The 23964-nt window shown below is 36.4% G+C and overlaps 7 protein-coding genes across 7 annotated transcripts; 1 reads left to right on the top strand and 6 right to left on the bottom strand.

Annotated features, from left to right (window-relative positions):
- Positions 1-102: 102 nt before the first annotated feature.
- Positions 103-2986, bottom strand: PHYBLDRAFT_127007 (hypothetical protein). Its single transcript, XM_018429139.1, has 2 exons — positions 2599-2986; positions 103-2488 (listed from the first exon to the last, which is right to left on the bottom strand). The coding sequence occupies exons 1-2, from the start codon at positions 2976-2978 to the stop codon at positions 214-216; spliced, it is 2655 nt and encodes an 884-aa protein (XP_018287750.1). The 5' UTR covers positions 2979-2986; the 3' UTR covers positions 103-213.
- Positions 2987-7102: 4116 nt separating this feature from the next.
- PHYBLDRAFT_172342 (hypothetical protein) lies at positions 7103-8501 on the bottom strand (the record flags this gene model as incomplete). Its single annotated transcript, XM_018436774.1, has 6 exons — positions 7103-7162; positions 7568-7615; positions 7920-8097; positions 8275-8318; positions 8383-8429; positions 8474-8501. 6 exons carry the CDS (start codon positions 8499-8501, stop codon positions 7103-7105), a joined length of 405 nt encoding a protein of 134 aa, XP_018287749.1.
- A 196-nt stretch (positions 8502-8697) lies between these two features.
- On the bottom strand, positions 8698-9468 carry PHYBLDRAFT_159839 (hypothetical protein). Its single transcript, XM_018434069.1, has 2 exons — positions 9202-9468; positions 8698-9159 (listed from the first exon to the last, which is right to left on the bottom strand). Exons 1-2 carry the CDS (start codon positions 9414-9416, stop codon positions 8934-8936), a joined length of 441 nt encoding a protein of 146 aa, XP_018287748.1. The 5' UTR covers positions 9417-9468; the 3' UTR covers positions 8698-8933.
- A 2011-nt stretch (positions 9469-11479) lies between these two features.
- Positions 11480-13786, bottom strand: PHYBLDRAFT_116120 (hypothetical protein; the record flags this gene model as incomplete). Its single annotated transcript, XM_018428501.1, has 8 exons — positions 11480-11607; positions 11848-11922; positions 11974-12418; positions 12496-12909; positions 13015-13068; positions 13135-13244; positions 13348-13496; positions 13638-13786. The coding sequence occupies 8 exons, from the start codon at positions 13784-13786 to the stop codon at positions 11480-11482; spliced, it is 1524 nt and encodes a 507-aa protein (XP_018287747.1).
- Positions 13787-15037: 1251 nt separating this feature from the next.
- Positions 15038-17063, top strand: PHYBLDRAFT_156165 (glycosyltransferase family 15 protein; the record flags this gene model as incomplete). The annotated part of the gene is made up of 5 exons (XM_018433470.1): positions 15038-15053; positions 15186-15671; positions 15816-16089; positions 16187-16350; positions 17011-17063. 5 exons carry the CDS (start codon positions 15038-15040, stop codon positions 17061-17063), a joined length of 993 nt encoding a protein of 330 aa, XP_018287746.1.
- Positions 17064-19024: 1961 nt separating this feature from the next.
- PHYBLDRAFT_172337 (hypothetical protein) lies at positions 19025-21803 on the bottom strand (the record flags this gene model as incomplete). The annotated part of the gene is made up of 11 exons (XM_018436773.1): positions 19025-19131; positions 19230-19634; positions 19737-20075; positions 20147-20225; positions 20297-20342; positions 20444-20613; positions 20685-20784; positions 20889-20993; positions 21077-21122; positions 21203-21568; positions 21707-21803. The coding sequence occupies 11 exons, from the start codon at positions 21801-21803 to the stop codon at positions 19025-19027; spliced, it is 1860 nt and encodes a 619-aa protein (XP_018287745.1).
- A 647-nt stretch (positions 21804-22450) lies between these two features.
- Positions 22451-23466, bottom strand: PHYBLDRAFT_127003 (hypothetical protein). Its single transcript, XM_018429138.1, has 3 exons — positions 23317-23466; positions 22977-23060; positions 22451-22816 (listed from the first exon to the last, which is right to left on the bottom strand). Exons 1-3 carry the CDS (start codon positions 23317-23319, stop codon positions 22511-22513), a joined length of 393 nt encoding a protein of 130 aa, XP_018287744.1. The 5' UTR covers positions 23320-23466; the 3' UTR covers positions 22451-22510.
- Between the last annotated feature and the right edge of the window lie 498 nt (positions 23467-23964).

Here is a 23964-nt window from a genome sequence, read left to right as displayed (position 1 = left end):
CAAAAGAATGGAGCTGGGAAAGAAAGGTCAAGGTAAGTCGTTCCCGACTCTCAAGATGCTGTATTTTTTTTTCTTTTTTTTTTACTTTTTTTCTTTTTTTTTGGGTGCGCAGTACCAAACCATCGTGAGAAAGCTTCTCTTTTGGATACTGTTCGTCAAAATGATATCACTCTCTTTTATTGGTTATATTTCACTAAGAACAAAAAGCATAAACTAACTTCTGCACAGACGAAAGCCACTAAACACAAATGGATAGCTAGCTTGGTACCAATTCCGGAATGTTTCTCTACAAGAAATGCGTGGATGTGTTGCCCAGCTTCCACCCAGCACTACCCTGTGCTTCCCATCAAGAAAGTCGCTCGAATAGCCAAGATAGATCGTCGATGGATTGTACCCCTCGTGGCTTTCCAGAATTGTTCCAGTCAACTCCCAGACATCTCCAACAATGTGGATCTCATCATTTCTTAGAGCTGTCGGACTCCACTCACCAAATCCAATATTAGGGATTCTTTCAGATTTTGCACTCTTTCTAAACATCACTAACTCTGCCTCTGTTGGAAGTCGCATTCCCATAAGACTAGCATATACTTCTGCTTCAGCAGCCGAGACTTGGACTGGCCAGTCCATACAGTACTTCATTGGACACAAACCAAACACTGTTTTCACTCCAATTACGTCTTGTCCGGCAATACGTCCCCAAGATTCTGGCAAAGGTCGATTGCCCAGTTTAGCAAGATATTCGCCATTGGTGACTGGTCTCGATTGGATACTAAAAGCGGATACCCTGACAACCCTGCAGGGGTGTTCGTTGTCCCACCCAAAAGAAGTCAGCCCATGAGTGGTAGTGCTTTCCAAAGCATTCACAGGAGCACCATCCATAGGAGTCCAATCGGAGGATTCGTCGTCTTCATGTCCTAGTACCACAGATCCAGCCTTCATCTCTAACATAGGCGCAGAATCAAGACATTTCTTGGCTGAAAATTGGCTCGCAAATGATGCTGAGATTTCTGCCATCTTCCAGTCAGGTAGTCCTACTCCTGGAGGTGGACGGACGTTGGGGCTCTGGACAAGCATGTATAACAAGGTTTCGAGGTGCATTGCTTCGTGCTCAAACGTCATATGCATAATTCGCTGTTTGCGCTTGGTTACGGTAGATGGCCAATTACCGTTGGCGCCGGCAGTCTGAAATTGAACTTCCCACGATATCAAAAGACGCTCGAGACGAGCTCTAATTGCCTTTTGATAAGTCATTATGTCATCAAGCAATGGCCAGCCATTAATTTCGGTAGGTACAGTCGAATGAGGATTGCATTTGGAAGGGTCATCCATGTCAGGGTCAATACCACGCTCAAATATGTCCGCAAATACAGCCGGTTCAGTCAAAAGGTGTTCTGGATTGATGTCCTGGTCAATGGCATTGCGAGAGAGCTGGATATCCAAAAAAGCGGGTATATGGCCCAAGTAGAATATACAGGGATGGCGAAACTTGATCGGCTTCTCATGGAGCATAGATGGCTGGTTACGTATAATGGCCGTGACTGTATCCCACGACTTCCATAGTTGTTCCCATTCATAGAGAGACGGTAAAAATTCCGGCCAGTGTAGGGGGCCGACAAGATTGGGAAGTGTGTTTGAAGCGACACTAGGATCGATTCCAGTATCATTACATGTATCGCATGAGATAACGTCTTGAGGGTATGCGTTTTCAGGGGGGAATAAAGTGTGAATTATAGCATTCCGATCTCCTCCAAATGAAAATGGACGACACTCTGCCACCACCAGGCGATACTGATGTTTACTGTCAGTCCAATTTTCAAGCATATTGAGTTCAGCTGATTCGAGGATGTGTGTGGTCTCTTTGAGTGAGTACTTGTAAGAGTGTTCAATGTGGATCAATTCATCTTTACTAAGCTCGATTTTTACATCACCGCTCTTTGAATGATAAACAAGACCCATATCACGCAAAGCACGATAGTGAGCTACGTGTCGACCATGTCCAGTCTGGTACCGAGAGTCATAGGCAAAGTCTTTGCGGTCGAGAATATTTTGGCCAAGGATAGCGTTGACATGATCGAGACCGTTCAAGATGAATTCTCGCGTGATTCCATCCTTGTCGTCATAGGCAGCTTGGATCTTAGCAGGATCATTACGAAGATCAAATCCGATCACACATATATCACCAGGCTGAAGACAGGTACGCTGGAGACGGCGAAGAAATATGGCTGACTCGCGTCTATTCTGGTTTCCTATTGAGCTCCCTAACCACATGATGGCCTTGTGTGTGTTTGTGTCCTTGAAGTGCTCGCTGAGCCAAGGGATTCCTTGATCGTATGTGCCCAGTAGTCCCATTAGCTTAACATAGCAAAATTCTCCCAGTTTTCCGAGCGATCTCTCAAGTTCATGTTGATCCAGGTCAAGAGCGTAGTATGTGACCCGCAGCTTTTTACGCTCAATAGCCTGAAGGACTAACTGGGTCTTGCGAAGGGCACTATGGAAGTAGAAATTGTATGTGTTTGTGTATGTGCGTTTTAAAAAAAATAAGTGATTAACAAAAATTGCTAGTCTATCACTTTTTTTTGCAATTCGAACCAGACTTACCCTGCACCCAACTCAATTAGGACCGAACCATCGTGAAGACGATCAGCCAATTCATCTGCTCTCTGCTGCAGTATGTCGAGTTCAGCATTCGTCAGGTAATAATCTTCTTGATACGTGATCTTATCAAACAAATTGAGGCCACGGTTGTCATAAAGTACAAATGTTGAAATAGACTTCTTGTGGGTAGGCTTCCTGAGACCTTCTAGAATTGTATTGGCCAATTCAGCACTACTGAACACGTCTAGTGAGGCTTCTGATGAGGGGGGAGACGGGGGCCGGCCAACCAAAGGAGCTTCCTTGGACTTCTTGAGGGTTGTGTGATCGGGAGCCCTGATATCCAAGAGTTCGTAGGTGGAGGGAGAAAGAGAACGGGGAAGCATGATATATCTGTTGAAGAATGAATCAACAAACGTTATTAATTGCTATGCTTTTATAGTACAGAATTCCATTGAATTAAAGTTAGAAGCAAAGCTTCTGGTGACTACTTTTTTTTTAATATATATATTTATGTGTATGAGAGCATTGGTTTATTGTTTGGTTTATTGTGCTGCTTTTTGCTTTGAACGCTACAGTTTTGCCACTTTAAGTTCAGACACAATTGGTTTTTTTAGGCGAATAAAAATTATAATTCAGATGATTGCCTTACCTTTTTTGGATAAAATAAAAATGAAATTCAGTCAACAAATAAAATTACAGTGAAAGCTCGATTTAGTAATATTTGATTTAATAATAGTAATATAATTTGGCTTATCCCAAGTGTATTGTTATATCACGCTTTGACTGTAATTTCAGGCATGCAAAAAGGATTTTTGGACACCTTCTTACCTGTACAAATATATATTTTCCTTAACAGGAAAATTGTGTCCGAGACGGCGATGTGATAAGGTAAAAACGTTATTTGCTTCTACAGAATTCTAGAGGTCGATTGCGGTCACTGATGACTTTTGAGATATTGAAAATGCTCTTTGCAGCATTAACATCGCGTTGCCACATCATTCCACAACTTTGGCAAGTGAAAACGCTGTTCAAACAAATGCACGTTTCAGTATAGGACATTTTATTACAAGAATGACATGTCTGTATTTACAAAATTATTAGATTTATAAGATATAATTAATTGACAGCTTGTACCTTTGATGTATGGAATTCATCAATATAAGCAAGCAAAATATCATCAGACCTTTGGTTTCTTTTGAGCTGTCTCCAAAGCACTCCAGTATCATAAGTTCTGAGGCCTTTTATCTTAACAGAGACTTTCCCAAACATTCCGTTGCCGAAAAAAATGATAGGCATCTTGCTTTTAGCCTGACGGAATTTCTCTGGCATTTAGTATCTAATAAAACAATTCATGAATGTGTAATAGGGGGTTTCAACAGTCCTTTAAGCTTTCAAACTTAAGTTTTTTAGTTTTAAAGCAGTGACTAATAATATGTAAGAGTTATGGAGAGTTTTTGAGTACCCTAAATGTCTCTTTCAATTCTATTAGGTATGGTGATAATATTATATAAGTTTAATATAATAGATAAAGAAGCAAAGATATTTAAATCAAAACGTTATTAAATTTCAAAAATAATAATAATAATCATACTTAAGCAAGGATATATTAAAAGTTCAAAACTTGAAGGGTTTTCTCAATGATTTTAATCTTTTTTATATTGGTTATAAATTAATTTCAGCCAATTATCTTTTGAAATTTAATCTCAAAACTTTAAGTTTGAAAGCTTAAACGACGGTTGAAATCCCCTATTATATTTCGAACAAGCCCAGATGCTTTTAACCCTTTAGCCGTAAGTAACGCCTTGTATTCTTGCTTACGAACTGTGTCTAGTTTGATTTTTCTTGTAAAATTTTCAGTGTTATTTTCCAGAAGTCTCTTTTCTTGCTCTTGTTTGGTCAGCTTATGTTTCGGGAAGTCTTATGATTATGAGCTTGTATGCCCCTCTTGATGATAGCCAAAGCATACCGATGTACTCTCGGTTGCTCAGCTGTGTACCTTCTAGTGTTCCTTTTTTGTCTTTTTTCTTCTTTGTTTTCGTATTCGGTATTTAATCTATGATTCTTTTTAACTTTATCAGATGTTATTAATATTGCGCTAATTTTAGGGGGACGGCGTTTCCTAGTGAGAGATGACATTTTGACTCTACCGGACCACAAATCATGACCTATATGCCAGTCTGAAATAGCTGTATCTGGACCCTAAGGATTCATTCTTATTATAATAATTAATACAAACTAGGATACAATATTTTCGTATAAAAATCTTCTTTTATCCTTTGAAAAAATAGAAATAAAACGGTAGGTGGGGATTAGTGACCAGTGAGTGCTGTCGATCTCTGGTAACTTAGATACAATAGGTGAAAGAAATACAAAGACATGATACGCGTAAGAAGACCAATAAATAATAAAATATCAAACAAGATTGCGTTACACTTTAATGACAACAACCTCTTATTATCTTCTGTATAACTGGCTATTAATATAGTGTATTTTGAACTAATTACTACCTTTATGACCAAGTAAGTCTAAACTTAGGGCGCAAACGGTTAGTAATCGAATATACAGGATTTGCTTTTTGTTTGAGATGATATTTCATTAATTAAATTGCCCAAAAACAGGATTCACTTTTTGAAAGAATGAGAGTTAGGTCCACACAGAGATATTGATGAACACACAAAGTGTAGGGACATAGTAGTAAGCTAATACGTATAATGAATATATTGTATTTTTCAGGACACATAATTTTGCCCTGAAGGATTAGAGAAAGACAACAGGCCCTGGACAAATCGTCACAGTTAACTCTTCCGGTTAGATAGAAACGTCGTGGCCCAACAGGGAACTTTGGCCACGTAATATTGCTGTCTACGGAGGTATCGAAGGCTCACTCTTGTTATTTGAGAATGAAAAAAAGGAAGTCAATAACTAAGTGTAATACAAGTCATTATTCTCAAGGGTGATACTGGACATAATGGACATAAGATAAGAAGTAAGACACGATCAATCAAGGGTATATCAGCCATAGTTCTTGTCCCTGCACAAAAGTGTATAAACCTTTGTTCATTCCTCAATACTCTCCTTTTTTCAGTCCAATTGTGTAGTGCTGGTCAAAATGAATTCACTTTGCTCTTTAGATTCTTTTATACTCAGATTGTGACACTCAGTACATGAGACTGCCTTGACTAGAATAGGTACTCAGAAACTTATTGTGATGGATATCTTACTGGCATCATTTAAAGGCCTAAGTATATTACAATTGCCTGAATATCTTTTTACTGCGATCCAAAAAAAAAATAAAGAATTATTTGTCTGAAAACATTTTTAAGTCTTTCCGAAAATAACTTCCATTTGACCGAATCTAAAGTGCCAATACGTAATGCTTTGATCTCCAAGTGTAACAGGCACCCTTTACGTCATTGAATACGCCTTAACTTGCGCAATATATCGAAGATAAACAGAAATGCGGAGATTTATGCATATCTATAGAGTTGGCGCAACACCAAAAGCCGGGATCTTAAAATAAAGTTCTGGAAATATAATCTTAAGACGGCATTTATTTATTTTAATTACCGGTTTTTAATATTACAGTGAGGCACTTGAGAGCACAATTATATCTCAGTATACACACCCACTGATGTATCTCCATGTATGGAAGTTTCCCACGATAATTTTACTTTTATTGGCTTGGAGCTTAAATTTGTATTTTGGCATTATAAAGCTCAGATTTAGGTGTACAAAATCAAATATTCAAACAAACACAAAAACCCACATGTTACATATTCCCCAAGAAAGGTCACAAGCCGTATCAATATACTTAAGCACCAACCAAGAGTCAAACCAAACAGCAAGAAAGGACTCCCACGACCTATTCAAAACCTGAGTAATTGGTGGGTTTACACCAAGAACCCCTGTAACAAGTGAGGTGACCCCGCGATGAGAGAAATCTGTTCACAACAGTACAATTACAGAAGTAGGAGAATATGTAACAGTACATAATTTCCTCTATAAAAAAAACGAAGTAAAACGAAAAAAGAAATAGAGGAGAACAAGAGAGAAAGTAGCGTAAGAACGAAGAGGGATTTAAGAGTATTGGCTACAAGATTTTAAAAAAGAGAAGAATTAAGAGCATTTCTAATATTTACTTTTTCTTTAAAAAAAAACTTTACAGTTATCTCGCTTGCAACTTACTATCTATCTTTAATTATTACTTTGCTAGTAATATCATATAGCTTTATACAGAAGCCTCAATTAGATATTATCTAAAGTAGATAGTACAAACTAAAGTAAGTGCTACAGACGAATATTTGGAAGCAAAAATTGATTTTGCTTTAAAATATAAAGCAAAGCTATTTTTTAAAGTAACTGCTTAAGACACTTTCAATACTACAAGTGTCAAATATCGGCCTCAAAGCGACATGCCTAGGAAAGGTCGTATCCTTCGTACTTGGAAGACAAGTAGACAGGATTCTTTTAGCTATTAACAAAGACAATAAGGATCAGACTTTTAATATCAAGCAGTCCATTTAGGATAACTAAAGCAGTATGCTAATTCCGTAGTTGCTTTACCATACTTTATTATTATTTAATGTTGGGCCTATATTGTTAAGGGATACTAAAGCAAAGGGAACTGACAAGAATTTCTCACCGAAATCTCTTCTCAAATAACTGTCAATTGATAACACACTGTCTGCGATGAGGCTTTATTATTAGCAAAATATGGTCTTATTAGATGCTAGGCAGCAGAAAAAATAAATGATGTACTTCAGTACAAACCTTTGACTTTCATAAATAATCTAATAGTTTTGGTACGAAACTAAAAAACAATCCGGCAGGGAAGATCAAGTCGAATGACCGAACGTCTTTAAATACGTAGATTCCTCGATTTATTTGACAGAGAAATTGTACATACATTTTATTTGCTATTAAATAAGTTAGCCAAACTAGTTCAGGTAAAGCCCAGAAATATAATACTTACAGTATACTCGGATACCAAGAAATTTGACATGTTCATACAAGCCTTTATCTCCAGACATTTATTTATTGTTTATTAGGAATGCTATACACTCGAAAGTGATTTGACTACAGAAAATAGTTCAGTGGTAGCTAGTAAGCCTTCTATTCCAAGTTCTTTGACAGCTTTAATTTATCTGCGATATAATTCTAGTGGGAGGGTAGCTCACCTCAGCAAGAGTGAATTAAAGTTTCATTGTTTTTACGCACAATCTTTCTGGTTTGCTTGGCGGCAGCTCAGAGCTTAGATCGATTGTTATAAGCAACAGACGGCTTTAGATCATAATATATGTTAAGCTTTAATTCTATGAGCTTACAACGAACCCGATTACTTCCACTGTAAATTTCTTAATGGCTTTATATGTTGTGCCGCAAGAGTCTGAGGCGCTCTTTCTTATGTGAGCAAGTATTTCACTTATATGCCGCTTTGGTATAATAGCTCGTGATTTTGTAGAAGAGCAGGGTGTCAGGTTGATTATTCCATAAAGCAAAAGGCTACTATTATATGTTATTTTATTACCGATATATTAATTAGCGGCTAGAAACTTCTTTTCTTACTCTTTCTTATGGGATTCGAACACGCAATCAACTTGAATTATGCATGCTACTATTTGTAGTATACACACCACAATTGAGCGAAGTACATACTCCACTACCAAATACTCTCTCTACCTGAATTTAAATTGTGCTTCATCCAAGGAAAAATAACTTCCAAACTTGAAGTATAAATAAAAATTAAAAAGTCGCTTATTTAATACATCAATTTAAGCATTTTTTTACACTTCTCGCACACCGATTTAAAATCCCGTTATTTGGAGTTGAGCCAACTGTATTTAGGTAGAATGGATAAAATAAGATTGTGCTTTCCTACAGTCAGTTTGTGGCGGGTTACTCTGCATAATATAATTAACGTGAGAAAATTCTTCTTTAAACAAGTATTTTTGTCTCTTTGTTCTATTTTAAAGCTATCTTTTTTTTCTTTTTCTTTGTGTTAGTATATGTAACTAAAATAATGAATTTAATGAAGTGGTTCCAGAAATCATAAAAGTAAAAAAAAAGATAGAAAGAAGGAAGGAAATGAAACAATCTCAAGGTCATGCTTAATACCCTCAAGATTCAATAATATACCTTCCCCTTAAAAATATATAAATAAACAAGGATCGAACAATGGAGTAAAATAAGGGGAAATAAAATGAAATAAATAAGATCCCCAAGAAGGAGGATATAAGTAGAAATGTATCGTATTACTGCAATGATGTGCTATGCTTTGGTATAGAGTGTAAAGAAACAAGAAAATTAAAAAAAAAATGGGGGAAGGGCCAATAATTATCTTAGACAGCTGCCTTGCGTCGATTAGTAAATAGTGTCCATATTCTCCATGTCTTCCGCTTAAGGGCTTGCTCAGCCTTTACTCGTTCTTCTTCTGCTCTTGTTGCCTCTAGCCGTGAGATTTCTTCTAATCGAAGTCGAGACAATTCATGGTCTTCATTTGCGGCTAGCTTGTAATACTCCACCGCGACAGCAAAGTTTTGTGGCCATGCTTCCCCCTTAAAGAACCTGAAAATAATTAAGAACCGCTCAAACAATTGAATTTCTTACATTTCGCCTAACATGTAACGAGCATAGTTCTGGGGTGCGTCCTGCTGACTCGCCGCTTTCTGGTAATACTCGAACGATCGAACAAGGTCTTTAGGAACGCCCAATCCTGCACGATGCATATCTCCGAGACACGTTTGACAATAACCCAATCCGGATGGCCAGATGTCGTCTCCACGAATACACCAGTAGTGCGCCTGTTCGTAGTCTTGCTTCATCCCACTCTCGGAGCTTCCTTCAAAATACAGTTTCGATAAGGCCTCTACGGCCAATGGGAAGCCTTGTTCACCAGACTGTGTCAACCAAAACAAAGCCTGTCGCACATCACGGCCTGTGGATCCCAATGCATGTAACAATGCATCGCCTACAATGTATTGGCAATACTGCTCTCCAGTATTCTCCGCAACTTGACGGGCGTAGTAATACGCCTTGTCAACATCTCTCTCTACTCCTTTGCTACCTTCTCCTTCATAGTACATTCGTGCCAGGTCAGTCAGTGCACGCGCATCAGCTTGGGACATCTTGCGTGAATGAGTTGTCTGAATTTTCTGGGCCACACGCTCGTATATCTCAAGACTTTGCTTGAGGTCATACATGGCAGGGTACTTGAACGAATCTCCTAGTATGGTGGCCAGCTCTATACCTGCCTCTTCATGACCATGTTCTGCTGCTCTCTTTAAGAAGTCTACGCCGCGGTCAACGTTGCGTTCAAGCCCAATTCCATCAACTAGTAATACTCCCACCAAATGGCACATTTCCTTCTCGTCTCCTTCCTCGGCTCGTTCCAAAACTCGGTCCAGCATCAGTTTTCCCGGTTTCTGATCCTTGTTGTCTAGATTTCCGGCTGGGCGCATCAGTGCAGTAACACACGGAGCAAGTGCCCCCGACAACCGACGGTCAAAGATACTGCGTGCCCAAACCAAAGCCTCTCGTTTGTCGGGCTGGATTGTCATTGTCTTGTCATTCTCAGAACGATCCATAATTGTACTTAATTTGATTTTTGCTTCTACATCGCCCTTTTTATTTTATTTTAATTTTTATATATAGACCAGGTATTGTGATGATGATCTGTTTTAGCATCAAATCATCCAAAATAATATACATGTATACATATATTCATACCTTGGCTGCCTTTAAACGTAAATATTGTAGGGCATGGCTCGCCAGCTCATCATCACAACTGCTGTGATTGATGCTGTCCACAGCGGTGGCATTGATGAGTTCGACGGCTATGGGTAAACATAATATTAGTTTCAGATATTTGATCGAGCCATTCGATGAGTACCGGTGAATAGATGAAGGTCCTCAGATGTGCTTGCTAGCAACTGCTCGAATGTATGAGCCATTTGCTCCTTGCTGTCCTTTGAACCAAAGTTGCTGCAATGTAAAATTGCAACGAGCCACGTGAATTTAGGCAACACACGTCATATCGCTTGCCAGTCTTTTTATTTTTATTTTATTTTTATTTATTTATTTTGGTAACGATCCAAGTAAAGATCCACACCTTGTTTGCAATAAGTAAATTCAAGTTTAATTGCTTTGGATTTGATAAAGTGTAAAGACTGGAATTGTATCCAATTTATTTCATATATATATTTATATTTAACATTTAACATTTATTTGTGTATATCAAATTATTAGAGTTATTATCAGGAGATAATTGAATCCAGCTTGAATTATTGTGTAGTGGCGCCACTTGTGGGATTTTCCATTTTATGTACAGTATAAAAACAGACAAAATATATAGATTTGAAGATGTATGTATGTATGCATGTATGTATATGTATATATATACATATAAATTAAAGAAATATAAAAAAAAGACATCTCAAGGGAAAGTATGTTCGTCGTTTCCAGGCCGAAATGTGTCAAGAATTGGAGTGTCTGGCGGAAGAGCAAGAAAAGGGGACGACCCGTTGCTGTGTATAAACTCCTCCTCCTCTTCCTCCTCCCCACTTCGAAGTTTCTTGTTGGGATTCTCTGATAGAGTTGTGGCAATTGCTACAAGGTCGCTCTTGCTCTTGGACAGAAAATGAATTATTGTTTTTTTTTGTTTTTTTTTACCCATCCCCATTTATTTCCTTTTAACTCTCCACTACCTTTGTCTGGGATCTTTTAAGCTGCTTGTTCTCTTCAACAAGATCGTGAGGAAGCACAACACTAAAGAAGATAATAAAGTTAATATTAAGAATAAGAAGAAGTTATGCCAATAAAACAACAACAACAACAATGGTAGTGATAATAAAGATTTTAAAATGAAGGGGAAAATTGAATCGAAATCTTACCTTTTGATATTCTTTACAGAGATATTCATTTTCAGTTCATCATATTTGTCCCAACTCTTGACTAGTTTCAGAAATTCTTGTGTGGGCCATACCAGGTCAAGTCTTCTAGGTCCTGTTGACCCATCTATAAAGAATATATAAAGAAAAGAAGCAGAAAGCTCGGATCAGTATATTGAATGTAATACTTTAATTACCCAAACATATTACATTTAAACACATCAAATCAAATAACACCAAATCATTATAATTATATGTATGTTTATGTTCATTGTTATGTTCATATTTATGTTCATATTCATATTCATATTTGTATTCATATTTGGGTTTGGGTTTGCATTTATAAGTTTTGATATATATATATTACCAGTTTTTGGTTCAACAGAAAGCCCGATGTAAAAGGTTGTGGTATATACAGGCTGGACCATCTTCTTGTCTTCTTCTGTAAGTCCAATCTGCTCAAGCATCATTCCGTGATTGAATTCTACTCCACCCTCTTTCATGGTAATCGTGCGGTCTTCTGGGTACAGTCCGTGGGTAGCATCTCGCCGCTCCTTTTCCGATAGACAGTAATGGACCTTATTAATACCTTTGTTGTACGGATGTACTAAACCAAGCATTTCCACTAACTCGAGCTTCAATACAAATTGCCTCAAACGGGATTCTACTAGACCCGACCATTGCAATTGCGACGCGGGTGAATATGAACTTGCGATCACTTGCAGGTAATGCTTGTAGGTGTGGAAAAAGTTGGTCGGTTCAAACAGGTCTTCCCATCTTCCAGATCTTACTACAATATTTTCTACTATCTCCATCCCACGCTTGAATTCTTTTAACATGATTGCCTTGGTTGAGACTGTCACGTTGTGTGTTGCACACATAGACGGGTATGCTGGCGTGATGATTGGCATCCGGTGAATCTTATCAGCTGGATAAAGCTGCCAGTAATCCGTGGGGAATGAGCAGACCGCACATCTGAGAAACTCTTTGTAAGCCGTCCAATTGAGTGATTTACCTTTGGATTCCATACTCTTACTTGGAGTGGGCCTTCTTCCATGTGTTTTAGTAGGACTGGTTCTGGCCAATCCCATTTGTACATGATCCTGAAAAACCTGCAGACCACAGTTGCAGCACAGCCGTTTGGATAGAGTTGACATATCCGTGCGACCAGCATGGCCCAAGCCACGCCTCCCAAAAATCCCATCACATTTGCATAGATTGCTCGGCGTTTTGCCCACAGCTTAATTGTCCTAAGGGCTGTCCGGAACACAGGTATATTAGGTACCAGTCGCAGGATCTCGTCTGTCACCCTTGACCCGTTCAGACTCCTCACGCACCGTTCGTCCAGTCCCTTTAATATGTTGTTATCAACCAGCTCAAGCTTATCTGATACCTGGTCCACATTTAGTCTTGCGCACACAAAATCAATCTACGCACACACATATATACACACACAACAAAGAAAGAAAGAGAGAGATGGGTGGTTTTAATATTTTGTTGTTGTTTTTGAGTAAATAATATATATATAACTTACTGGTATACCCGAAAAATGCATCTTTATCACTGGTACATAAGCATCCGCTACAGCCTGTAATATATTTATCAGATATATATTTTAGTAAATAAATAAAAAAGGGTCTTTCTTTGTTCCTACCGTAAGTCCTGTTACTTCTGATCGTTCTTTCAGCATCTCGTACATGATGGTAAAGAAATGGTCTCGCTCGACGTGCTTTGGGAAGACGCACAGGGTATCAATATCCGCACCTACACTTTATTCAATTCCGTAGTCGGCTGTGTATCCCTTCTTTTTCTTCTTTTTTTCCCATCTTTTCTTCTTCTTCTTCTTCTTCTTCGTTAGTTTCCTTACCTGTCCCATGGACGCCTAACCTGTAGCTACCAAATGTAAATATCTTTCCGCCTGAATTTCTTGCCACTGCTTCTGGAAGACCTTTAAGAAGGCTCACTTTGTAGACAAACTCTTTTACAAGTTCATTGAGCTGTCGTAATACAATTACCCTAGAGAATCCGAGGGGGAAGGAGAATTAATACATATATACATACATACGAACATACGCACACAGAAAGGCAAAAAGAAAAGGTTGTAATCAAGTTGATCACTTTTCTCTCTCTCTCTTTTTCTTCTTCTTCTTTATTTACCGCTTATCTGCTTCAGTTTTACTTTCAAAAAGCCCATAGTCATGAAGTGTTTTCACGAGATCTTCTGTTAATTTTAATTCATCTTCTGTTGCTTGTGCGATCGATATAGGAGCCGTGACACCGCATTGTCGTGGTTGGTCTTGAGACATTTGTTCGTTTGTTTGGTTTGTTTGTTTGTTTGTTCGTTCGTGCTTTTTATTTTATTTTTTGATGTACTGATGTTAGGTTGATGTTGATGTTATTTATGATGCCAAAGTGAGATCGCTTGCAAAGATCGCTTTCAGATGAAGTTTGTTTTTCTTAAGAAAAAAGGCTATGATGAACCAATAAAATTAAAAGATTAAAAAATTAAAAAAAAGGTAGACAGAGAGAGGGAGAAAAAAAAAAAGAGAAAAGGTTCAACTATGGAAAAAATACGTGACTTTCGGATCGCTACTTCATTTCCAAAATTTCCCTTCTTTTTTTTTTAGTTTCTTGGTTTCTTTCAATGGATTGTCAAGTCAAATATGTGTGTTTAAAAGCGCAAATATTTTAGGGTTTTATGCCATAAATATATATTAAAGAAGAAAATTTAAAGCAGAAAAGAGCAGCTACAAATATCAACAAAAAATATAGTGATTTAGTAGGTACGATCTAGATATTTTCTCTATCTGTGTATAAAACAAACCCACAAACCCACAGACCAACAGACCCACAGACCCACATCCACACATACACACACATATATATTGTAGACATATTGACACATATTATACATTGAAACAATACTAATTGAATTTTTTTCTTAAAATAAAAAAGGGGGTTTGGAGTGGTATTTTTAACTGTCTTTTTTTTTAAATAGTAATAATCTAAAAACTCACAATTTGAATTCCTTACAGTGCGAGTCTTTTTCTCTCTCTGTGTGTGCGTGTGTGCGTGTGTGTGTGTGCCAATTGTGTTTCACCGTTTGTTTGTTAATAATGTATTCCGAGCCCTTGGAGAAAATGACAATTAGATTAATCGAGTTTCAGCCACATGATTTACTATTTATTTTTTGAATCAATATAAGTGTATACAAGTATAAAATTAAGTAAAGGCTCGTAGGCTTTAGTATTATACATGTAAACGGCGTCATCACTTTACGCTATAGTAACCTTGATCCGTCAGAGTGATAAAATTGTTCAAAAATTAAAATTAAATAAATATTCAAAAATTAAAAAATTAAAAGAATTATAATTACAATTACAATTATATATATATAATAGTAGTAATATTTTTTCTCTTTCTCTCTTTCTCTCTTTCTCTCTCTTTATACTTCTTTATCTATCATACATCCCATTTGCTCTCCGGGAAGACGATAAGAGAAGCATTTATAATAACATATATATAAAAAAGAGAAAAGAAAGAAAGAAGGAAGGAATATGCTCAACTGGCTAGGTAACCGAAAACGGTTCCTTCCCCAGATACTCTTCTCGGCAGGATTCATCCTCATCCTCATCTCACTCTACATCTTCACAAGTCCAAATCTGTTCTCCGAAAAACGCGTCAGACCCAAGCCAACTCCTTCAGCCCCATCCTCGGTCTCGCCTGATGACCCTGTCCGGGCATGCTTTGTGATTCTAGTACGCAACAATGAATTGGGTGGAATCGTCTCGACAATCAGCCAGATTGAAAGCACATTCAACAACAAGTTTAAATACCCATACATCTTCTTGAACGATGAAGAGTTTACGCCCGAGTTTGTGGACACAACCTCGGCCTTGACAACCTCTGTCACTCGTTACGGTAAACTCGACCAGCAGATGTGGGGTTATCCTTCGTACATCAACCAGACGCGGGCTGCAGAAAACCGCCACGAACTAGCCAAGCAAGGTGTGCCTTATGCTGACAGCGAGTCTTACCGCCACATGTGCAGATTCCAGAGTGGGTTCTTCTTTAGACATCCGCTTTTGGATGAATTTGACTACTATTGGCGTCTGGAGCCAGATGTTGATTATTACTGCCAGCTTGATTATGATGTTTTTAAATACATGAGAAACAATGGCAAGAAATATGGTAAGCTATACCTTTATTATTATTATTATTATTATTATATATGAGATAGAAGATGGTAGTTTCTTATATATATATATAAAAGATAAAGAGTAAGAAAAGCTCAGTATGTTTTTTTTTAATTAATCAATTGAAAAAAAAAAATAGGTTTCAATATTGCTTTTAGAGAGTTTATGGCTACTGTCCCTTCACTGTGGGGTACAATTGAAGCCTTTAAAAGAGATTATCCCGAAGTAATGGAGCATTTGCCGGTAAAAGAAGACAGTTTGTGGAAGTTTGTTACAAATGACAATGGTGAAACCTACAATTCTTGCCACTTCTGGACCAACTTTGAAATCGCATCGCTGGCCGTTTGGCGATCCAATGATTATCTCAAGCTATTCAGCTATCTAGATCGATCGGGTGGTTTCTTTTATGAAAGGTAAAACAAAAGCAAAATATTCATTCCAATTATTTTTATTTTTATTTTTACTTTCCATTAATTCATATTTTTTTCTTCTTCTTTTCTGTGTCTGTAGATGGGGTGATGCTCCTGTTCACTCAATTGCAGCCACTATGCTGCTTCGTAAAGATGAATTCCATTTCTTCAATGACGTCGGCTACAGACACACTGCTTACCAGCACTGTCCGGTGGAAGAAGAGTTTAGAAGCAAATGTAGATGCGACCCTCAAAATAACTTTGGTATAGTATTTGATTTCCAAGTTGTGTCTAGAAACAAACCAACACAGTAATAATTTTAATTTTTGGCTTTTGGTCATTAACCTGCTTTTTTTCTACTTAGATTATGATCCTGGACTAAGTTGTTATAGCACTTTCAAGGCTGCGTTGAATTAAATAAAGTTAAATAAAATTAAATATTATAATTATGTGGAAAATCACAAAAATCAAGCAAATGTAATTCAAGTAATACTATTAATATATATATTGTTTATGCACTTGAGATAGGCTTGGTTGGTGAGGGTGGGGGTGGTGCTTGGAATCCTACTGGTTTTTCTGCTCCTTTTGAAATTTCTTTTGTAAATCCAAGAACCTTGTATATACGACCCATCTGCTCTGGGTCCAATAGGCGAGTGAAACCCTGGATGATATTCTTTCGATTTTCTTTTGTTTTTGCATTAGCCAGGAGCATCTGTACACGTGCTTGGATACCAAGAGATTGAAGGAACATTGACTGGGTAATTGGACCATGAGGAGTAACATCTACACAGTAATACAATTTCAATTTGTTGTATGTTTGTCAATGCCAATGCCAATGTTATCACTATGATTATCATTGATTCACTCACCAGAGTTCTTTTGAATTGCTTCCTTTAAAAATCCAAAATCAACATCCACACTAAGATCTGCACTTCCAGGGTTACTCATTGGATGAACAAATTTATGTTGACGAATAGCCTACACAAAAGAAAAGCCATAAAGATTAAAGTTTAAATGTGAATTATTATTATATTTACACGAAGAGTGTCTCCCTGTGGGTAATCCTGTCCATAGTCAATAGCAAGTCCTACACCTCCATTGCGGTCAATAAGCTTGGCCATCTTGGTCATTACGTCCCAGCTATCAGGTGATATTTCAATGCGATCGCCTTCTTTACAGTTGGCAAAGCGAGCAGGTTCTTGATCCATAAATGCTTTACTGGCAGTAGTAGGTCTAGGAGATCTCACTAGACGGAAGTTGTATTTTCTGTACATTTGTACAAGGTTGTTATTTATATATATGTGTATACATATGGATGTGTATGTATAGTTATTTGATTCTTTCGACTTACGTTTCATCAGTATCGTCTAAATCAACCAACATCTCTCTCCACCCATCAGATGTTTTCTATACTTTAAATAATTAGATCAGATACAACACAAGAAGTTCTCTATTCATTTTTGATTATTTTATTTTTATTCTTACTTCGAAGCTATGGACTGGAAGAGCATCAAAGAATTCGTGTGCCATAATCATTGACCATTGCTCTACAAAAAATAAATTGAAAAATAAATAAAAAAAAGCATATTAGAATAGAATATAAAGATATATATCTTACTCACCAGGTACAAATTCAATGCCATCATGCCACGACACAGTAATACCATCTGGGCGAGTAATTGATTCCAGAGCTGTATTAGCTGCGTCTGCCTTTTCTCTGACTACATCCTCATCTTTGGATCCCTCTACAAGAGCTGCACGCTGCATTTTACGTAATCCAGGGCTTGCTTCCACCAAGTGAATACCAGTCAAGGTTTTGTAAAAATAAGGGAATCTTTCCAATGCCTAAATATGTTTATATGTACATATCAATACTTTGAATTTAGTCTTTGAAAAAGATTAAATAAACCAATACAGCATGTATATATATTTATATATATAACCAGCATTACTGACCCTCAGCATATCCTTCATCAAGGTACCTCTGCCTGGCCCAAACTCAATGATTTGTGTTTTGGCAGGTCGACCAAGGCGCATCCATTCTGTCAAGTACCAAATACCGGAAAGCTTAAATATAAAATTAATTTTTATTGTATTGTATTGTATTGTATTGTATTTTATTTTATTATTTTAATATATATATATATCTATATCTATATCGATTCTTGTGAAAAAAGTGTGTAAAATCATTTAATACTACTACTATTACTATTATAATTATCTTTACCTCGCCAAACATTTGGCTGATCTCAGGCGAGGTAATAAAATCACCCTTTGTGCCGAATACATCATTGTGCATGTAGTATCCGCTTAGAGGATTCACAAGCACTTGACGCATGTAATGAGACACAGTTAAAGGACCAGCGAGCTGAAACAAAACCAAAAGCCAAAATAAAATAATAAAAAAAATGGAACATGTTTTGAATATATACATGCGCGTGTGTGTGTCTCTGTGTTCTTTTTTCTTTCGAACGAAGTAAACAAACTAACCCTAATTGCATCGTATAAATGTTTAGGAAGGGCTTCTAATGGTTCTTTTTGTAATTTTGGGGATTGTGGTGTTGGTGTTGATGGTAGCGTCGATGGTGGCGTCGATGGTGGCGAGGATTGTGTTGTGTAGCGACAAGTTAATCCACTAGATCTACCAAACAATGTTACAATTGAACGAGAGTTTGATAGCAATGGCCGTGCAATGCGCAACATGCTTAAATTAAAGAAAAGAAATCTGTTAAAAAAGAAAGCAAGAGGTACAACTTTGTTAACCCAGGTTATTTTTCTCTTCTTTTTGTTTTTGTTTTTTTTATCTTCTTCTCCGCCAAACGACCCGCCCAGTCTTTTCTTCTTTTTCTTCTTCTTCTTCTTCTTTATCTTTCTATAGTTACTGCTTTTTTTTTATTTTTTGCATTATTTTGTTATTTGGTTTTCAATCTTATTTTCTTTAATAGGGATGATGTCTCTTATTGTGATTTTCATTGGGTTCGTTTCCATCTTCATGAGGACGCTTCTTGGCAGATGCAAAGCTTGGAGGAATAGGAATATCTAGATCTAATAAGAAATAGATTGTCAATATACATATCGATATATTTAATGCCTATAATACAATAGCGCTTTATGTCTCTCTTTCTCTTTCTTTCTTGACTTACCATCATAGCTGGAACCTCCGGTAGGAACAAAATCGCGTGTGGCATTGTTGGACTCATCAAAGGCTTGATTTTTATCTTCGTCCTCTTTCTTGGGATTCTGTAACTCCATCCACTGTTTGAAGGTCAGGATCTCAATCTTGCTTGCTTCCTTTGTAATTCCAGATGCAACTCCCTCTGCTTCACGAGATCCACCTGGCAAGAAGTCCCGGATACGATCCTCTCCAAGTGGGCCGAGTTTGACAAGTTCGACCTTGTTGTCGTGCTTAATGTTGATCCAGGCATTATTGTCTGGGGTCCAGGTAACGTGGGCAGGTTGTATTTCGGGGTAAATTTGTTCAATTCCAGAAAAAGTTAGTTCGCTAGGAACATTGTTAAGGTAGAAACGATTGGGATGATCAATGGGTTCTGATTTTTAATAAATTAAATAAATTGATTAATACATGCATGCATGCATATATGTAGATATATATACATATAGTTCATTTCCTAGGCACAACGAATACTTACCGTATTCTTCAACTCCTTTGAGGTCCATGTATAAAAGATCAGACCGCATCAAGAATAGTTTGTTGTAATATGGCAAGAGTGATTTGTCCATGAATGTTTCATCTTTTCCTGATTTCTTCTGATTTTTATCGACATTTGAATCTGTTTTGATCTTCTTATTGGATTTTTTCGAGTTCTTGGTTTTGTCATCTTCACTTTCTAATCTCTCGCGTTCTCGTTCATGAATGTAATAGACAAATCCCAGGTATATAACACCTGTCATGTATGCATCGTAACCGGCTTCGTGTGCCAAAGTTGCTGCACCTTCTTCATGGTAACCACCATAACCCTTGGCCAAAGCTTTTTTTTTAAAAAAAAATTAATAATATGAAATGAATTTAATGATAATATATAAATATGAATTCACTTACTGACTGTAGGTCCACCATCCTTGATCTCTTCTTCTACTGTATTGTAAAGAGAAGCTAGAACAGAACTGTTGAAGCATTTCTGCACAAAAGAAAGACAGTAGCAATTTAGTACATATATTATTGTATGTTACTATTACTGTCACTATTTACTTTCAAATCTGGATGAAATTCGGCCATATACTTTGTGTCGACAACTCTAAAATATTATTTCACAAAATGCCTTTAATATATTTATTATATTACAGCAATACCACTTTCTCTCCCATTTGTAGATATATAAGTTCAATTCACACTTACGTTTCCCACATGTCGTTCAAGGTTTTCTTGAAATCACTGACTTCTTGTGGAAGATATCTCCAAAACTGATCTACAGTATGGAACAAATCAAAGACGGCATTGTGTGCAATAACTGGACATTTAGCATCTTTTATAAGCTCAATGATATTACGGAAGTTTAACAGAGGAGACTAATATGAGCACAAATACACAAACATGTAAGTTTCCAAATCCATTCTGCATATCTATATCTGTATCTCACCAGAGCCCGCTGTCGCCGCTGTCGTTCTTCTACGGTGATTCTTGAAATTTCCATATTTTTGCTGTCTCTGTGAGAGGCTTGAAGAAAAGAATTGTATTCTCTGTACAATTAATCCAAAATTAATATGTATATGTATAAAAATAAATAAAAATAAATATAAAAGAATATGTTTGAATTACCACTATTAGATTAGATAATACATACGCTTTAGCCATTTCCTGATATACTAGTTTTCTGTGGACAGGCTTGTTGACATTAACAACTAATGGCTTGTTTGAACTATTCTGCAGCCATTTTCCGAGATTACGCCTATGTTTTATAAATATATATATATATATAAGTATATGATTTCTTGGTAATATTATTATTTAGTTTATTAGATATCTATTTACCTTAAAGTATCCAAAAAAGCAATACTTCCTGGATGAGTTGATTCTCCTATAATATATATATATATATATTAAAAAAAAAGTTTAATAGTTAAGAATTAAGTAAAGTATAAAAAATAAATGACATACTTCCTTGATGAATGTTTCGATGAGCAAAGGTAGTTCCTGATGCTGATTGAATAGCCGAGTCTTCTTCAGAAAAGTTATAAAAGGGTATTCCGCCATCGATAAGCTTATTGAAATCAAACTTGTTGGACCTTAGGAATGAAAGACTGCTTGCACTGCATGAGAAGGTACGGCGGGCCTGAAGGTCATTAGTGTCGCAGCCAAAAACGTAAAAGTTGAAAGGTTTGGCAGTGTAACCGTTTTCTGTCTTTTTGAATGCACAGACGCCGTACTGTACAATAGTGTATTCGCGAATGCATTGAGCCAGCTTTTCGTAGCGTTGTTGCATGTTGTCGAATTGCTGGAAACTAACACCAGGAGGCGTTAAACCTTTATATTGTATTATAATATATTATGGTTTATTACATTGCATTGTAGTACATTACATTACATTAAGAATTAATAAATGCAAAAGAAGGGAATAAAGTTATGACTTCTTCTTCTTCTTCGTCTAGTGATTTCAAGTACCAGTGAATTCTGTGTCAATTGAAATGAAGTCTGCCTCCAATATTGCCTCTTTAACTATTGGGTACAGTTCTTCAAAGTTCTGTTTGAGTACTTCCATATTTAGTCGTAAGAAAGAAAGAAAGAAGAAAAGAAGAGAGCTGAATTTTTGTAATATTGAAATAATGGATGGGAAGCGTTTTGCTTTAAATCAAGCAGCCAAAACGACTGCTTTTCATCCCACTATCCAAGCCTTTCACACACAGACAGACAGGTACCTGTATGAATACAGATAATGTATGTATATATAGACTTTGCATTAACTCACTTCTTTACACGCCATGTCTTGTTATTTATTATTAACCTCCAATGGGGGTTTATATTTTTGTTCAAATGCAGATTTATATATATAATAGTAACAGTAATAGTAATAATAAAGAGCGAAATATTTAATTCAATTTGTGGTTGCAAACAAGGCAATGTGTGTTCTCTTGCTCTCTTGTTTGTATGTAGTATAGCGTATATTGTGTGTATTTTTTTTGACAATAAGATTATTATTATTATTGTATTTTCATCATCTTCTATGAGTAAAAGGCTAACTGAATTACATACACACATGCACACATACACATCTTGTTCCTTTATCAAGCCTGACAACCGGGTATTGACACTTTTAAGAAGGGAGACTCACACGCATAGATACATTCACATACATACATACATACATACATACATACTCTATCTCTCTCTCATACATATATATATATATATATATACATTATATATTATATATTTATAATTATGTTTTTTTGTTTTTTGTCTTTTTTTTTACATCTTCTTTCCGGGTTTCGTATTGCCGATGAGAGATTTGTGGATATGAGGAAGGACACCACCGCCAGAGATAGTTGCTTTGATGAGTGTGTCGAGTTCTTCGTCGCCTCGAATGGCCAACTGTAAGTGACGGGGTGTGATACGCTTGACCTTGAGATCTTTTGTTGCATTTCCAGCCAATTCCAAAACTTCTGCTGTCAAGTACTCTAAAATAGCTGCTGTGTAAACGGCTGCCTTTGAACCTACACGAGCGTTGTTTCTGCTCTTGTCTTTAAGATAACGATGGATACGACCTACAGGAAACTACATAAAGAAAGAAAGAAAAAGACATCAATATAATCTTATAGATATAAATATAAATATATATATATATATATATATATACATTTCATTTTTAGCTGATCTGTTTAATTATTATTGATTTGTATGAGTTATATATATATGTTTGTCTGTGTATAATTACCTGAAGTCCTGATCTGGCAGATTGTGACATGATGGGTGCTCGATCCTTCTCTGTTCTAAGCGAACTGTCGGTGTTGGTGTCTGCCTAAGTTGCATGTATATATGTATATGTATATGTATATATTATATCTATTAATCAACTATAATGTCGAATCATTCAAATGCATGTGTATGTGAAGGGGGAGGATGAAAGAAGGACATTGATGATACAGCTCATTAAGAGCATGAACAGATTTCACATTTATTATAGTCTTGTACTTTTTCTTTAATTAAAAAAAAGGGTAATTGGGCTTCATTACGAGGTAAATGAAAGAATGAAAGAAGAGAAGAGAAAGTCTTACCATTTTGCTTGCTTGTTAATTAAAGGGTTGTGTTATGTTTGTATGTGTGTTTTTATATGAATTGCGATTATTTGATCTCAATTGTCAAGTAACAAAAAATATAAGATCTTATTTTTTTTTTGGCTTTGTTGATAGGGAATAAGAATGAGTTGAGAAATAATAGGAAGAAAAAAAAAAGGAAAAATCTTTAAACGCGACCAGAGCTTTTTTATATATATATATTATATTTATATATATATATTGTCTTTTTTTTGTCCCTTTAAAACGCGTATATATATTGTATTGTATTGTATTGTGTATATGGTGTGTATATAGGGTATAGTGTGTGTATAGTGTGTGTATAGTGGGAGTACAATCTCGTGTAATAGTTTCGCCAAGTTATTTTGTTTTTGTTGGCTCAATTGCTTATTTGGTGAGTTTGAGACCCTGAAGACATATTTGGTGGAGATGGAAAAATTTACGGTTCTCTTGGGTTTATAGGTGTATGTTTTTAATATATATATAAAAATCTGACACTAATATACTGACGCGAACGTGTTGTATTTTGAATATGTATTATATGTACTTGTTAATGTACAATAAAGTAGTCAGTTAAAGGAATGAACTAAAAATTATTGTAAGCCACTATACTATCCATTCATTAATTTT

The sequence above is a fragment of the Phycomyces blakesleeanus genome, assembly GCF_001638985.1.
Source record: "Phycomyces blakesleeanus NRRL 1555(-) unplaced genomic scaffold PHYBLscaffold_21, whole genome shotgun sequence".
In the NCBI taxonomy this organism is placed as follows: domain Eukaryota; kingdom Fungi; phylum Mucoromycota; class Mucoromycetes; order Mucorales; family Phycomycetaceae; genus Phycomyces; species Phycomyces blakesleeanus.
Note: the sequence above shows the minus strand (reverse complement) of the source record. Positions and strands in the feature narration are given on the sequence as shown.

Excerpts from the sequence above, each read along its gene's own strand:
- PHYBLDRAFT_127007 (XM_018429139.1), bottom strand. The coding sequence starts at position 2,978 with ATGCTTCCCCGTTCTCTTTCTCCCTCCACCTACGAACTCTTGGATATC. Across the intron at positions 2,489-2,598 it reads CTAATTGAGTTGGGTGCAGG|TGCCCTTCGCAAGACCCAGT; the intron begins GTAAGTCTGGTT and ends CTACTTCCATAG.
- PHYBLDRAFT_159839 (XM_018434069.1), bottom strand. The coding sequence starts at position 9,416 with ATGAAGCAAGACTACGAACAGGCGCACTACTGGTGTATTCGTGGAGAC. Across the intron at positions 9,160-9,201 it reads CGTTACATGTTAGGCGAAAT|GTTCTTTAAGGGGGAAGCAT; the intron begins GTAAGAAATTCA and ends AATTATTTTCAG.
- PHYBLDRAFT_127003 (XM_018429138.1), bottom strand. Across the intron at positions 22,817-22,976 it reads CTGCCAGATCAGGACTTCAG|TTTCCTGTAGGTCGTATCCA; the intron begins GTAATTATACAC and ends TTCTTTATGTAG.